This window comes from Neolamprologus multifasciatus, chromosome 8 (genome assembly GCF_963576455.1).
Source record: "Neolamprologus multifasciatus chromosome 8, fNeoMul1.2, whole genome shotgun sequence".
Lineage (NCBI taxonomy): Eukaryota > Metazoa > Chordata > Actinopteri > Cichliformes > Cichlidae > Neolamprologus > Neolamprologus multifasciatus.
The window spans coordinates 619,109-635,487 of NC_140446.1; the positions used below are offsets into that span (position 1 = coordinate 619,109).

General features: G+C 46.1%; 1 protein-coding gene and 1 pseudogene across 1 annotated transcript; one reads left to right on the forward strand and one right to left on the reverse strand.

Moving 5' to 3' along the window:
* Nucleotides 1-52: 52 nt before the first annotated feature.
* asah2 (N-acylsphingosine amidohydrolase 2) lies at nt 53-12,512 on the reverse strand. Its single transcript, XM_085169870.1, has 20 exons — nt 11,903-12,512; nt 10,807-10,895; nt 9,612-9,755; nt 8,641-8,814; nt 8,314-8,441; nt 8,000-8,077; nt 7,799-7,919; nt 7,434-7,559; nt 7,253-7,339; nt 6,859-6,963; nt 6,670-6,751; nt 6,477-6,592; nt 6,037-6,131; nt 5,892-5,931; nt 4,503-4,601; nt 2,898-2,993; nt 1,377-1,526; nt 1,213-1,269; nt 998-1,086; nt 53-596 (listed from the first exon to the last, which is right to left on the reverse strand). The coding sequence occupies exons 1-20, from the start codon at nt 12,030-12,032 to the stop codon at nt 398-400; spliced, it is 2,205 nt and encodes a 734-aa protein (XP_085025996.1). The 5' UTR covers nt 12,033-12,512; the 3' UTR covers nt 53-397.
* LOC146512039 (uncharacterized) lies at nt 1,518-4,409 on the forward strand (annotated as a pseudogene).
* Nucleotides 12,513-16,379: the final 3,867 nt, after the last annotated feature.

Genomic DNA, 16,379 nt, shown 5'->3' on the forward strand with positions numbered 1-16,379 from the left:
AGAATCCAGCCTTTCCAAACACTTCTCCTGAAACGTGAGATGTTCTGTGTTAATGTTTGAATCTTAGAGCCGGCTGAGGTTGAACCTCCCGCTCTGAACGCTGCACGTTTGACACACAGGCTCTGCTGTGGTCATGAACTCTGTCCCGTGTTGATCCTGGTTGAAAAGCTTCTATAAAGACAAATACTGAATAAATATTTTTGCTACCAACGCGACTCCAAATGTTTGTTGCTTTCTCTTTGCCTCTCACAGATTGATGCAAACCTTCACACAGAACGTTTAAACGGTTTATTTGGATTTCACATATACTCAGAGTTATTTTTCAGCACGTGCAGCCTCTTAAAATCTGATGAGTCCTGGAGGACTTGGTGCTGGATGGTGGTCGTCTCAAACTGCTTCACTCGTAGTAGAAGCTGGCGGTGACCGTGAAGACGTCCGACGAGCCTTTGTACGGCGTTATGACCGGCTGCAGGCCTTTCAGCTCTTTGTAGTGGCCAAAGTGTTTGATCCTGTAGGAGCCTGCCGAGGCCGTCGGGGGAATCTGCCACTCCACTGTGGCGTTGCTCTCCCGGTTTGACCCCTTCAGCCAGTGAAACCTGCAGCAAGACAAGCGACTTTAACTCCTCAAAGGACCCTGGAGCTAAAAGAGGAACGTCTGCAACGTGACTTTAGTTTCAGTTTGTATGTTTCTGTCTGGAGTGGACGAGAAACACTCGACCAGCTCCAACCAAAGCAACCCGAGCTTCAGTAACCCGTCAGCACAGGCTGACGAGGGACTCAAACCAAGTACTGAGTGTATAAATACACATGCTTAAGAGAGGTTGGACATTTCTGTCTGCAAATCCTTTTTTGACCAAAGGAAATATTCTAAAAATCAGGTTTTTTGCTGATTTTCATGAGCTGTCGACTATTTTTTAAAATAAAATTACAAAAGTTTTTTTGTTGTTTTTAAAATCCTGATCAAATCTTTGAGATGCACAGCTACACATTAACCTACCTGGTCTCCCATGATGCATCGTTGTGGACAACCTCCCAGGTTTCTGTTCTGTTGTCAAAAACCTCAACAGTGACAAAAGTTTTATCCCTCTGCAACAAACGAGAGGAAGAGGTCAGAAAGATGTTTCAAGTGTCCTTGAAATGCTGGATAACGATGCTAAGCTAACAGTGGCTGAAACACTAGGATACAGGTTGATGAAGAAGAAGAGTTCTTACAATGTCTCCAGAGTTTCTCGGGTTTCCTGCTACAAACGTGACCGTCACAACATCACCCTGAAAACCACATTAAATATTTAAGACTCATGTTGTCCACATAAAGGGAGCGGCGTCCTCAGCGTGGACCCTGAGGAGCACAGCAAGAGTGTGAAGGTGTTTCCTACCTGTCTGTAAACGGGGTAAACCTGCTCCAGGACGTCTCCAAAGCTCATATTCTCAGGTTTTCTGTCAAAGAGCGCCAGGGGCACAAAATTAAAGAGGTTCTCTGTGAAGAAGGGAGGCTGAGGGCCGGCTGGCAGCTCTGCGACTCTGTCCTGGAAACATGATTAATGTCTTTGTGTTACATAGGATTGGCTTCACACTGCAGTGAGGGTCTGCTGTTAATAATAATAATAATAATAAACTTTATTTATAAAGCACACTTAAAAACCAAGGGTATGCCAAGGTGCTTAACAAGTAAGATAGAGAATAGGAGGAGGATAATAGAAGTAGGACCAAAGCAAGTACTAAGTATGCGAGCAGGTAGCTGTCACTGATACATAGGAAAGCAACAGGTACAGAGCAAGCAAGAATTTAAATGAGCATAAAAGTGCATGATATAAAATCAGAAAAGAAAATTTAACTAGAGGGAAAGGCAAGATTGAATAAGTGGGTTTTTAGTCGTGATTTGAACAGTGCAATGGAATCAGATGCACGGATATCAAGAGGAAGGTTATTCCACAGTCCCGGTCAGAGCAAACGCACGGTCACGCCGGGACTTCAGCCGAGATCTGGGTTGGGTCAGAAGTAGTTGAGTGGCAGATCTAAATGTTCTAGCAGGAGTCTGTGGTTTGAGAAGTTCACTAAGATAACTTGGCGCTAATTTATTAATAGTTTTGTAATATAGTAATATTTTAAACTGAATACGGTACTTTATGGGCAGCCAATGCAAGCTAGCTAGAACAGGAGTAATAGGGCAAAATTTCCTGGTACCAGTCAAGAGGCGGGCTGCTGCATTTTGGACTGTTTGCAGTCTAAGAAGAAGAGAAGAGGGAAGACTGTAGTGCAAGGAGTTACAATAATCCAGCCTGGAGGTCACAAAAGCGTGAATAAGCTTCTGCAGGTCCTCATGCAGAACATAATGCCAGCCTTAGAGATAAGGCGCAGGTGGTGGAAGCTAGATCTCTAGCTGTTGACTGTTTGCATCCGATTGTTGGCTTTATGAAATATTTCTGCTGCAACCTCATTCATTCATTCAAGAGTCTTTATGTGTCACATGCGTAGTTATACGAGTACAACACGCAGCGACATGCATCCTGACTGTGATCGAACCTTTTCACTGTTTCATCTGTTTCCACCTCACATGAAGTAAAACGTTCACAATATTTGACGGACGTTTAGCCACCTGACTTTGGTTTAGTTTCATGTTTTATCTTGATCGTCTTTATATTTGGAAAAGATTTTCCTGTGATGAAGTAACATGTGAGCAACATTACAGAATAATTCCTGTGCTGAAATATTCTTCTGCTCTTATTGTGAGTAGGTCTCACAATGCAGCTTGTTTCAGAGGATAAACTGGTGATGAATCTGTTTAAACTGAGCTCTGAGGGCTGAACTCGTTTTCTTTCACTGACTGTTCTGAGGGAAACGTGACCCCGTGTTTCCAGTGTGCTCATTAATGCTGATGAAAGGTGTAATCCATCCACCTGAGCAATGGCTCGGGCCAGGCCTCGATACTTCTGCAGGTAGGCACTGAGCGTGTGCGGGCCGTATATGGTTGAAGCGCCTTCATACCGCTGCACCTAAAAAATAGACAATCAGACTAAGTTTCCACCCTGCTAAATGTCCATTTATATACATACACACACACACATATACACTGAACAACAATATAAACACAGCACTTTTGTTTTTGCTCCCATTTTTCATGAGCTGAACTCAAACATCTGAAACATTTTCTACAAACACAAAGGACCCATGACTCTAAATCTGTTAGTGAGAACTTCTCCTTTGCTGAGATCATCCATCCCTCCTCACAGGTGTGTCAAGGTGCTGATTAGACAGCATGAATATTGCACAGGTGTGTTTGAGACTGCCCACAATAAAAGGCCACTCTGAAATATGCAGCTTGATCACACAGATGTAGCAAAACCAGTCAGTATCTGGTGTGGCCACCATTTGCCTCACGCAGGGAAACACATCTAATGGAGATGTGTTGCCTGCGTGAGGCCAATGGTGTGCAATGGGCATAGAGTTGATCGGGTTGTTGATTGTGGGCTGTGGGTCCACTCCTCTTCAACACTTGTGCAAAGTTGCTGAATATTGGCAGGAACTGGAACTCGCTGTCGTATACGCCGAGCGCCCCAAACATGCTCAATGGGTGAGTATGCTGGCCATGCAAGAACTGGGATGTTTTCAGCTTCCAGGTGTACAGATCCTGGCAGTATGGGGCCGTGCATTATCACGCTGTCACATGAGGTGATGGTCATGGATAAATGTCACAACAATGGTCCTCAGGATCCACCGCCACCATGGGCCACTCAATCCACAACGTTGACGTCAGACTGCTCATCCACACGAGGCAACACAAGCTGTCTGCCATCATTGAACAGTAAAATCATCTGTGAACAGGACACCTCTCCAACGTGCCACACGCCATCAAATGAGAGCGTTTGCCCACTCGAGTCGGTTACGATGACGAACTGCAGTCAGGTCCAGACCCCGATGAGGACCACAAGCATGCAGATGAGCTTCCCTGAGACGGTTTCTGACAGTTTTTGCAGAAATTCTTTGGTTATGCAAACCAATTGTTGCTGCAGCTGTCCGGGAGGCTGGTTAGCACTGTTGCCTCACAGCAAGAAGGTCCTGAGTTCAAGTCCACGGTCAGGCCGGCTCTTTCTGTGTGAGTTTGCATGTTCTCCCCGTGTTTGAGTGGGTTTCTCTTCGGGTACTCCGGCTTTCTCCCACAATCCAAAGACATGCAGTTTGTGGGGACAGGTTAAATAGAAACTCTAAATTGCCCACAGGTGTGAATGGTTGTCTGTGTCTATTAATTAGACAATTTATTAAAAATCTATGAACAGATTAATGAAGAATGAAAATAATCTTCCCTCCCTGCTCTGAAACTCGTGTTTAGATGTGATGATAATCTGTTGGCATCACAGGAACAGTGTAACCACCACAGAGACACCTTTAAAGGTTTCTAGACTGTTTTATGTCCAGTTGATCTTATTTAAACACTGATTTGGATTTTACAATTTAGCAAATGACTCTAAAAACTACAAATCCCATGAGGTTCAGCAGATGTGTACCTGGTACTCTTCATAGGTGGTGATGTAATGAGTGTAGACGTTACTGAGGCCTGCAATCACCACCTCCATGTCCTTTAGAGTTCCCTCTGACTCCAGCTCCTGGCTCACAGTAACAACAACACAGTAAACACACAGTTATAATCAGAGATGGGCAGCGTTACTGTAATCTGATTACTTTTTTTAAAGTAACGAGTAAAGTAAGGGATTAGTATTGCAAAAAAGGTAATTAGATTACTGTTACTTTCCCGTAGGAACGCTGCGTTACTGCGTTACTAAAACCGTGATTTTTTGCGAGAATGTCTCATGACAGTGACGTAAGCGAGTGCGACGTTCGTGACAACAGCTGTGTGCAGATCAACAATGGATCATATATCGAGTGCAGAGAGAGTATGAGCGTGCAGCGTTTAAAGCGTGGAAGTACTGACCTTACTTTGAGTTTGATTCCATAAAAAGTGACAAAAACATTAGTGTCCGTTGTGCGTGGGAAGAAAACTTCTTTTTACAGAGAAAAAACCCCTAAACTTCCAAACAAGCACCGAGTAGCTACGACGTAATGGGAAACTCACAGAGAAACTCGCGGATTCTTCTACTGACCGCGGCACTGCTTTACAGGTGAAAATAGAGCAACAGGACCGCTAGTCTTTGACTTTATTTATTTTCTGCTGTGTTTTACTTGCATCTATTTGAAAGACTGAGTGTAAACACAAAAATATTTTATTTTATGTGCTGGAATGTGCAGAAAATAGGTTTAAATATTAAACTAATTTCTTCCAGTCAGAGAATGTTGCAGATAATTTAATTTTTACTTGATGCATAATGTTTTTTTTATTTTATTAATCTTTTATTTATCCAGGTAAAAAATCTCATTGAGATTAAAAATCTCATTTCCAAGAGAGACCTGGCATCGTGGCAACAAAAGTCACATACCACATAGGTATATAATATTTAAAACAAATACAATATCCCATACCAACATGTGTAAAATATACAATAACAGATTAAAAGAATAAAAGATTAAAACTAATAAAACAAGTTTTAAAAAGAGACTTTTCCATTTGATTACATTTTGTATGATTGATTGTAGAAAAAGTAGAATTGGGCTGAAAGATCTATCACTTTATCACCTATTCAGGTTGTAAATCGTGTTTTTAAAAAGTAACTAAGTAACTAAGTAATTAATTACTTTTGAAAATAGGTAATCAGTAAAGTAATGGGATTACTTTTGGGGGAAAGTAATCAGTAATTAGTTGCTGATTACTTTTTTCAAGTAATTTGACCAACACTGGTAATAACACAGTAGCAATAACATGGTAACAACATAGTGTTGACCTGTAAAGATTCGGTAATAACTGTTTTCATGTGAAGTGTTGATGTCGTGTCGTTTCTCACCTCTTTGATAGCTTCTCGTAGCCTCCGCCCTGACATGGTGCTGTTAAAGAAAAACACACATATATGCAGCAGAGTGTTATTACTGTGTTATAAGCAGCTGTGTTATCATTGGCTGCATTAACAGCTGTCGGTAAAACGTCGTTACGTCATTTCTCCAGGAACAGCTACGACGGCCACAGAGCCGATGGTGATCATCTGAACGTCGACGATCTGAGGATGCCAGGGCAGAGGCCAGTTCATCTGCACAGACAAACACACCACGACAGCCTCTTTACCCGTTTTATTCAATCCACCTCTCAGGTTTTAGCTTCTAGTAGATTTGTTTTGAGCCCTGTTCTCTTTAAGCCCAACTTTCTTTTAGGGTTTGAGCTTGTTGGACCTCACAGTCCAGATTTACAGTCCAGGTTCTTTCCTGAAACTTAAAGTCAAGCCTGTGGGGAGCTGGATGAAGCATCATAACCTGTGTTAGTGTCAGACTGTAGTGATACACTGACTGTGGGTCATTGTCTGACGTGCTCTGATAAGGTAAATGTTGGATCCATGTTCATCACAGACTGTATTTTGTACGTGTGAGCCTCGCCTCACCTCCCCTGTGCTGAACAGGATTGGTTTGGGATGATGACATTCCTTCGTCTGATTGGACGGTGGGCCAAGTAGAGCGTCTCTGATCCCATCCCAGAAGGGGTCTCCTTCCACAGCGCCTACATGCACAGAGATGCACAGTCAGGTTATCACAGCCCGTCTCCGCAGGCTAATGTGAGCTGAGGGACAGAGTCACCTTGGGTGAAGTTCAGGCCTCCGCCTCCATCTGTTGTTCCTGCTGCAAAGCTGTGACCCAGAGCTGGTTTACATGTGCTCGCCTGAAACACAGACACAGCGTAGCTTAGCTTCTATGTGAAGTAGAAGCAGGAACGTGCTGCTGTGTGTGTGTGTGTGTGTGTGTGTGTGTGTGTGTGTGCATGCTGACCGTGTGTGTCTCATTGATCTGAACAGTGACATCAGTCATGTTGACCCACTGATGAGCATGATGAATAAAGCCGGTCACCTCCTCGACTGCAGTTGCATACAGCTCCTGCAGGGGGCAGCGCAACAAGCACACAGTCGTGACTTTGTCACTCGTGGGGATGCTCATCGAATTCCTTTCAGGTTTAAATGAACATTCATGAGGCAAAGACAAAGTCAAGACAGAGAAACAATGAATCTTTGTGAGGGTCTGACTTTTGTCCCCATAAGCAGCGAGTCCCCACAAAGCTCCTAACCGACACACGTCCTGATATGGCAGCAAATACAAGCACATAGCTTGTCAGTTTTTTTTATCATTACGTGACGCTGTGTTGTTTTCTGAAACGAGGCACACGTACCTTAGCTTTCAGGTAGACGTTGTGTCCGATGATCCGAGTGCTCTCAAACATGTCTTCTCCAGGTCCGGACGCCAGACACATTGTAGTCTGGCAGACACACATTTATCGGTTTCCTTCTGCAATTTATTAACTATCTTAACGAGTCTGTCTGTGTGTGTGTGTCTGTGTGTTGTGTATTTACCCCTCCTATGGGACAGGAGCTGTTCAGGTAGTCACAGGGCAGCCCAGTGTTCACACAGTACGGTCCTCCGGTGTTCGGAGTGACGTCACCGAGGTTACTGGAGGAGAAACCAGCAACGAAACTTCCCTGAAACACACACACACACACACACAGAGAAACACTTTAATTATATACCCAAATAAACCATAACGAGTAGATGTTCAGCTGGAAACTCGTCTTTCAAACATTTTGTTACCAAAACGACCAAAAATGCAAAAAATAATTTGCTTGTTTTATCTTCTGGTTTCTGGTTTTTACTGAGTTTGTGTTAAAAATCACAAACTCTGAGACTGTGGTCGGGCTTTGATGCAACCTCTTCAGGTTACCTGTCCAGGTAGCCCCCCGGGGTTCTTGTCCTGCTCCAACAGGTAGGAGGCGTAGCCCATGTTGTCGCTGCTCACCATGCGGTTGGTGTAGTTCATGCTCACCGCGTGGACAGCAAACCAGCTGTCAGCAAAGCTCAGTAAGAACAATGATGGTGATAAACGATGGCAGCTTTATTAAAGGAGCGCTGTGTGCGTTTGTACCTGATCATACCGATGCCGTCTCCATCCTGATCGGTGAACTTCAGCACCAGCACCTGTTTGTCGGTGTTCCACTTATACCTGAAAGATCAATAACACGAACACCTGATCAAATCAGCCAATCGTGTGGCAGCAGTGCAGGTGAGGATCTGCAGATGTTTCCACCAGCCTGTCTCTGTGAGAGTTTACGAAGCTTTGAGCTTTACAGAGGAGAACCTGGCTCTCCTTATGCTGTGGAGCTGATCTATAGACGTGACAGCAGAGCTGCAGGGATGCACTGATAGAAACAAACGGATAAATCATTCATTATTATCTACCTGCGCCTCTCCTCCTCGGGGTTGTTCAGGTACGAGTGAGGACTTCTGTTCAGGCTGCTGTCGTCCAGCTCTCCTCTGTTCCTGTAGATCCTGCCAGGCTTCATGTTATTGTGGGCTATGTCTATACTCTGGAATCAGGGTTTCAATTATGAGTACACAGTTCATCGGTACGACCCTGACAGATAAACATTTGTAATAAAAGTAATCATGTAAAAGTGCATTCTCCTATCCCCCCTGAACTACCCAGTGTGTCTTTGCAGGTAGAAGAATAAGAACTGATTAGGAACATGTGGGAGTTTACTGTGGTTCATCAAAACACACACACACCTTAACAATGCCGTTGACCAACGGCTTGATGGCAGCCTTGATGTAACCGCCTGTGATCATGAACAGCGTGTACTGGAAATATCCGCCGGGTCCACAGTGAGTGTGAGTCCCACTCAGAACAACGTTATCCTGCCGGTATAGATCCCCGTACTTCCCCTGCAGTGCCTGCAGAACCTGCACACACACACACACACACGTACTGCTTTGTGTGCTTTGTAAAGACCTCTAACATGAGACACACTGGTCACAAAGACAGAAGTCAAGCACACACAGCAGCGTTCAGAGGATGATGTCTCCACACATTTGTGAGACCTTTAAGACTCTCTGATGATGTTGATGCATCATCCTTGAGAACAATAAGAACAGCGGAGAAACTACAGCGTGAGGTTAGCTGAGGACCCAGCAGGGGCTCCCAGCGCTGATCCCAGACCCAGATAAATGGGAAAGATTGTATCAGGAAGAGATTCAGTGTAAAATCTCTGATAAACATGCAGGTCAATAAGAAGAAGTCCATCAGAGGGACCAGAGTCAGAGAGGCTGACATGGTCTGAGCACGTGCAGAGGAGGGAGGGTGGAGGTGCAGGCAGGATGAGGAGAGGAAGACCTCAGAGGAGATGGATGTAGTGAAGGAGGACATTCAGATGGAGGGTGAGAGAGAGGAGGATGCTGGGATAGGAGGAGGTGGAGGCAGATGATCTGCTGAGGAGACCCAGAAAGTAAAACTTTGAATAGTGTGTGTGCGTGTGTGTGTGTGCGTGTGTGTGCGTGTGTGTGTGTGCGTGTGTGTGTGTGCGTGTGTGTGTGTGTGTGCGTGTGTGTGCGTGCGTGTGTGCGCGTGTGTGTGCGTGCGTGTGTGCGCGTGCGTGTGTGCGTGTGCGCATGCGTGTGTGTGCGCGTGTGCGTGCGTGTGTGTGTGTGCGTGCGTGTGCGTGTGTGTGTGTGTGTGTGTGTGCGTGTGTGTGTGTGGTCACCTCGAGTCGGAGCCTCTGTGAAACCATTCCTATGTCTGCTGTGACGAACACCACCCTGCGCTTGCCATCATCGACGATGAAGGCTCTGCTGTACAGACGGGTGTGTATGCCTGCAGCCGTCTGCTGAGGGTTTGCGTAGCCCATCTAAACACACACAGTAAAACCTTCTCAGCAGGTGAATGAAGTTTCACAGTGAGCTCGAGCGTGTCTGTGATCCTGAGGTTGTTTGTGTTCCTGTTAAAGTGTGAGTGGGCAGCTCGCGTCTGCAGGATCACAGACGTTCACACAACTGTGGTACCTGAACACACACATTCTCACACAGAGTGTGAGCTGTGTGTCTTTCCCTTCTACGACGATGTAAGTCATGCTGGGTATAAGACGTGTTTCATGCCAGAACCCAGACTACAGACGAGGTTTTACAATCCTGCTGCTTCCAACAGACTCTACGTTCCTATTCACTAATGTTTTATGACCGCTCAGCGTTCGGCACTTAGACCATAAAGATTATCAGTCCAAGCACACCCAGTCGAACCGGAGCGGCAGACTTTGGAGTTTGTTCTCTGCTGCTGTTTTCATCTGCACTCATTTACATGTCAAAGTTCTGGGTCGGCTTGACAGGAAGTTCAGAAATGTTCAGGATCCGCCCAATTCCCATCGTCTGTGGTTGGTTGAAGTTGATGAATGTCATTCAGTTGTGAAGGTCTCGGGTGCAGCTTCCAGTGAGCAGCTCTGATGCTGCTGGAATCAGAAATAGTTTAAATGGCAGAGATCGGGTGGAGGTGGGCTGCAAAGCGGCTTGCAGAGGCAGCAGCAACTACTGACTGAGCGCCACCAGCTGGATGTGTGCTGACACTGAGATCCTCTCTTCAGATGCGTGAGCGAGAAGTTGTGCTCGTATATTGTTAACGTGGAAAAAGATGAACAGTAACTTGGCTAACTGTTACTTCCCCAGCAGTTCTCTGACGTTCTGAAGAAGAACTCCAGAGAACTGCTGTGACCCACCTGCAGGAGCCCGGAGAACTGTTGCTCTACAGCACTTTAAAAATAACCACGAGGTCTGCCTCTGTAGAAGCAAAGCAGAAAGAACTGAGCTGTGGCTCAAGACTTTTGCACAGTTCTGTGCACATATGGGTGACTTCATGTTAAACGCAGCACGAGTCCCTGAAGGCAGCATGAGTGAGTTTGTGGTTCTGACCATAGGGACGTCAGCCGGCGGTCCGGTGCAGTCGGCTCGGCCCACGCCGATCAGGTAAGGTGTGTGCTGAGGGGGCGGAGTCTCTGGATCTGACAGGACGACAGATTTGAATTCATTACGACCTCAGATGTCGGTAATGTTTTCATACTTTAGATCTGCTGTGACAACACTGAGAATGAACCTGATTCAGTGTTTTACAATTCATCGAAAATAATCAGGCAGCAGTTTGTGCCACAAATCACTGAATCTGACCAATCACACAAAAGCAGAAGCTCAATCAGGACGTAAACGGTACATCTGTGTTCATGTGGCGCTCTTAAAGGTGCCGGTCTGTAAACATGGCTGTTTAATGATGAGCCATTGGATGGTTTTTCCTGCAAATGTTTTTTGCTCCTGTAATTTGAATCATAGCTGCTGAAACATAAAACAGACATTTATGCACAAACAAAGTTTCCTATTAACTGTTATGTTTATTAGCATTAACAAGCACTCAGAGGACAGCTCCGCCCTGACCTGACCATAACCTTTGACCTGTGACCTTGTGACTAAAATGGTGCATTTCATCTTTGGCTTCTATAAACTGCACAAACTTGAGGTTTTAAGATATATTCATGCAGTGTGTGATTATGATGTCATATTAAAACAATAAAAAGTGCTGGTCAGCTCTCTCAACGCCCTTTCATACGACATTGACTCCATATGGTTCTCAAGGTTTTTCCAGGTCAGTTTTGACCTTCTACACTAACAATGAAGGTCAAATGTTTGACCAGCGTGGGCACTCGTGTCCCCGGGACCGTTGTGGTGAAGATTGAAGACAATTCTTAAAAGATTTTTACTAATTTTCGTATTTGCTGTGACCTTTGACCTTAACTCGATATCACCACGGTGAAATCAGCTCGAGCTGTTGTTGGTATCTACCATCACACAAAATTTGATCATTTTATCTTGAAAACTGAGGACGCTAGACTGCAAACACACAAACGGACGTCCTTGGTTCTGGACGTCCGTCCTCCAAACACGCTGTCGGGACAAAGTCGACAAAGCTCCGAGTACACGACAGGATGAACGTCTGAGGTTTTATTGAGTGGTTTCTCACCTGCGTGCGTTTCCCTGGTAACGTACAGTACAACCAGCGAGATGCACACGCCGGTCATAACGACGAAGATGACGCCGAGCGTCACTTCCAGAGCTGAAAACCCACAGCACAGCGACTTCCTGCTTCCCATCCTGTCTGTAGGAAACACACTGAAATGATTTCAGCTTTCAGAGCTTCATATCATCAAAAACACGATAATACAAGAAGAAGAATTTCAGAGTCGGATCTTCTCAACATGTTTGAAGAAATGAATCATGGGAAGAACAATCCGTCAGTCTGATGACTTCAGAGCCGTTGATGCTCATCAGGCTAAAGACCAGACTCCATAAATCTGCCTCAGACCTTCATCAGGTTTTTCCATTAAAGGTCAGACAGCCAGAGTCCGTCCACGAGTAGAAACCAGCAGCGAGGTTTCACAGATCAGACACTTCGGATCATTTTGCACATTAAATCAATCAATTTTCCTTCTGTTTGTTTCTCTTTTTCTGCTTTTTGGGGAAATATAGAAAAGAGTTCACAAATGTTTCCAGCTACACATGGAAGGAAACTTTATATGATTTCTTTGATTTATTTGTTGCAGATTAAAATGATTATTATCTTTTAAGGTGACCGTCTCTGAGACTAGCCGAGTCTCCGTTAAGCTCACGTCCGACAAACGCTCGCATTCAGGCGTGAGACGAGAGACGAGCATAAAGACACGACTCACCTGGAGTTGGAGCTTCTGAGAAAGTGTCTGTTCTGACAGTCTGACAGCTCAGAGCAGCTCGGCTCTTATCTCTCTGATAAACACGAGTCTGCCGGTAAAAAGCTCCAAAGGTTAGCACAAAGGTAAATCACAGATGCTGATCGGCGATTCCAGATAAAAACAACCTCGATGGTAATAAGACAATAAATTTGTTCCTCCTGTTATCAGACTGATACTTTGAGTTTGATCTCTCAGCACCTCAAAAACAGCCGTTGAACTTCTCTCAGCTCGAGGATCGCTCACCTGCTCGTAGGACAGACGGTCTTCTGCAGAACCCTGAGTGATCTCAGAACCAGAACCCGGTGCAGCAGCGAGCCATGAGGTAACACGCCTCAGTCCCATAGCTAGAAGCAGCTGAAGCTCGTGTAAAGGTAAACGTGACAACATCACAGTGAGCTCCTCAAATAACAGGGTGTCCAACATGGGGCCAGGAGCCCACATCTGACCTGCCAAAGGTCTACTGCGGCCCAGCAGATGGAACCTCAAATATGTTTCAATAAAGCACGTTTCTGCTCCTCGTGTAATAACAGCTGGGGTACTACTCGAGCCTTACACTGCAAGGGAGTTAACATATATCTATTATATACAGGAAGAGAGTGATAGACCATCTGAAGCAGTTGGAACAAGACACGGCTATTGACCGGACCTCATACCACAGGCTGTACCCAGGGGAGTCTACACCAAGTCTGTATGGTTCACCGAAGATACATAACCAGGAAGCACCTTTAAGACCGATTGTCTGCATGATCAACTCTGTCACCTATAACATCTCCAAGTTTCTGGCTTCGATCCTCAACCTGCTGGTGGGCAGCTCTGAACACCGCATCCAGAACACTTTGTTGAGAAGGTGAGAGATGTCATTATGGAGGCAGATGAAACCATGGTCTCGTATGATGTTACATCTCTATTCTGTAACTGGAACGTTGCCGGTTCATTCCCCCAGCTCTCTCTGTCCTGGTCGTTGTGTCCTTGGGCGAGACTCTTCACCTACCACCTACTGGTGTTGGCCAGAGGGGCCGATGGCGCGATATGGCAGCTTCTGTCAGTGCACCCCAGGGCAGCTGTGGCTACAATGTAGCTGCTTCCATCCGTGTGTGAATGTGAGAGTGAATGAATAGTGGCATTGTAAAGCGCTTTGGGTGCCTAGAAAAGCGCTTTATAAATGCAATCCATTCACTTGCATCCCAGTCACAGAAGCGTTGGAGGTAGTTTGTAAGAGATCACAGGATGACCCCAACCTCAGCAGCAGGACCGCTCTCAGCATCGACCAAGTGTGTTTGAACTGTGTCTTCATTCCACCTACTTCACATACAAGGGTCAGTTCTACAGGCAGAAACATGGGTGTGCCATGGGCTCCCAGTTTCACCCATCGTGGCCAATTTATACATGGAAGAAGTGGAAAAGAGGGCTTTGCTATCCTACCCTGGAACACCACCAAGCCATTGGTTCAGATATGTGGATGACACCTGGGTGAAAATCAAATCTCAGGACGTTCCACATTTCACGGATCACATTAACTCGGTGGACCGACACATCAAATTCACCAGGGAGGATATGAACAGTGGCAGGTTAGCCTTCTTAGACTGTGAGATTTCCATCAGTAATGGGGGACATCTAAAGGTATCTAAGGTTTGACTCTCATCATCCACTGGAGCACAAACTGGGCGTCATCAGGACGCTACAACACAGAGCGAACACCATCCCCACTGACACAGCAGCCAGGGAGGCAGAAGAACATCAAGAAGGCCCTGAGTAAATGTGGTTATCCCAGCTGGACTTTTGTCAAAGCTGGGAAGGCTCCTAAAGAAAGCTCCAGCTGATCCGGGAGAGAAGGACAACCGCTGCCCAAGAGAAAACCTGTAGTGATCCCGTACGTGTCAGGAGTATCAGAGCAGCTGAGACGCATATTTTCTAAACACCGGGTCTCTGTGGCTTTTAAACCCCGAAACACGCTGCGCCAAAAACTGGTCGACCCCAAGGATCGGGTCCCCGACACAAACAGAGTAACATAGTCTACGCTGTTAAGTGCAGGAGGATTGGCAGGATTTATACATCGAGGAAACCAAACAACCTCTGGCTGAGAGGACGGCACAACACAGAAGCGCTACCTCGTCAGGCCAGGACTCTGCAGTCTGTTCACACCTACAGGCCAGTGGACACTCTTTCAAGTATGAGGATGTAACATCCTGGACAGGGAGGAGCGCTGGTTTGAGGGCGGAGTCAAGGGAAAGACCATCTCTGAATCGAGGAGGGGCCTAAGGGTCCATCTGTCACCATCTTACAGTGCTGTGATTGCAGCCATTATAGCAGTAATATTATACTCAGAGATAAGGTCTGTAATCAAAGGAAATGCAACAAACAGAAAATACAGCAGTGTAAAAACAGCTGGAGCGTGCGCTGCCACGGCGCAGGCTGTTAACGAGTTTCACGGTTTCTGCTCCGCACGTTTGTTAATTACAACAAAGGATCTCTTTGTGTCGCAGCTGTCTGCAGCTGGGCTGTCATAAAGTTTGGAGAAAATAAAGCATGAATGGAAAATGTGTTTATACACCAGAGGAAGCTAAACGATCCTCATCAACACTCATAATTACTCTGAAGGACAGAAGCCCTAAAGCAGACATGTCACAGGTGTAAGACACACAGAGAGCGGTCAGAGCTGCAGGGCAGTGTGGGAGTGTCGGTGCACCATAACATTACCTCTGCTTTCTGTGGGACAGCAGCCGTTATTCCAGGGAACACTGAGGCGTTCCCACACGCACATCATGGAATGTTCAAACTTGTTTACACGGGTTATGTCACGTTAGAATATGATGGTTAAAAACTAAAAAACAAAGTTGAACTTACTTATGAGAACTATGTTAGTTTATTTATCACAAGTATGCATATCTAAGAATAACTTGATGTATCTGGAGGGGTGTGATTGGGAGGAACGGCCTCCCTGATCTGAACCCGAGCGGTGTTTTGTTATTGGACTTCTGTGCTAATCACAGTTTGGCCATAACGAACACCTTGTTCAAACATAAGAGTGTCCATAAGTGCACGTGGCACCAGGACGCTCTAGGCCACAGGTCGATGATCGATTTTGTAATCGTATCACCAGACCTGCGACCATATGTTCTGGACACTCGGGTAAAGAGAGGGGCTGAGCTGTCAACTGATCACCACCTGGTGGTGAGTTGGATCAGGTGGCGGGGGAGGACGCTGGACAGACCTGGTGCACCTAAACGCGTAGTGAGGGTGTGCTGGGAACGACTAGCAGAGGCCCCAGTCCGCGAGATCTTCAACGCACACCTCCGGCAGAGCTTCAACAGCATTCCGAGGGAGACTGGGGACATTGAGTCCGAATGGACCATGTTCAGCGTCTCCATTGCCGAAGCTGCTGCATTGAGCTGCGGCCGCAAGGTGGTTGGTGCCTGCCGTGGTGGTAATCCCCGAACCAAATGGTGGACACCAGAGGTGAAGGGAGCCACCAGGCTGAAGAAGGAGTCCTATCAGGCTTGGTTAGCCTGTGGGACTCCGGAGGCAGCCGACAGGTATCGACAGGCCAAGCGGAATGAGGCACGGGCAGTGGCTGAAGCAAAAACTCGGGTGTGGGAGGAGTTCGGAGAGGCCATGGAAAAAGACTTTCGGACTGCCTCGAAGAGATTCTGGCAAACCGTCAGGCGTCTCAGGAGGGGAAAGCGGTGCTCTACCTGCACTGTGTATAGTGCTGGCGGAGCGCTGCTGACGTCG

What these genes read in the sequence shown, in the direction of transcription:
- asah2 (XM_085169870.1), bottom strand. Translation starts at nt 12,032, where the DNA reads ATGGGAAGCAGGAAGTCGCTGTGCTGTGGGTTTTCAGCTCTGGAAGTG. An exon ending in CGCCGGCTGACGTCCCTATG is followed by an intron (nt 9,756 to 10,806) that starts GTCAGAACCACA and finishes GTGTGTGTTTAG; the next exon opens with ATGGGCTACGCAAACCCTCA. An exon ending in ACGTCTACCTGAAAGCTAAG is followed by an intron (nt 6,964 to 7,252) that starts GTACGTGTGCCT and finishes TGCCCCCTGCAG; the next exon opens with GAGCTGTATGCAACTGCAGT.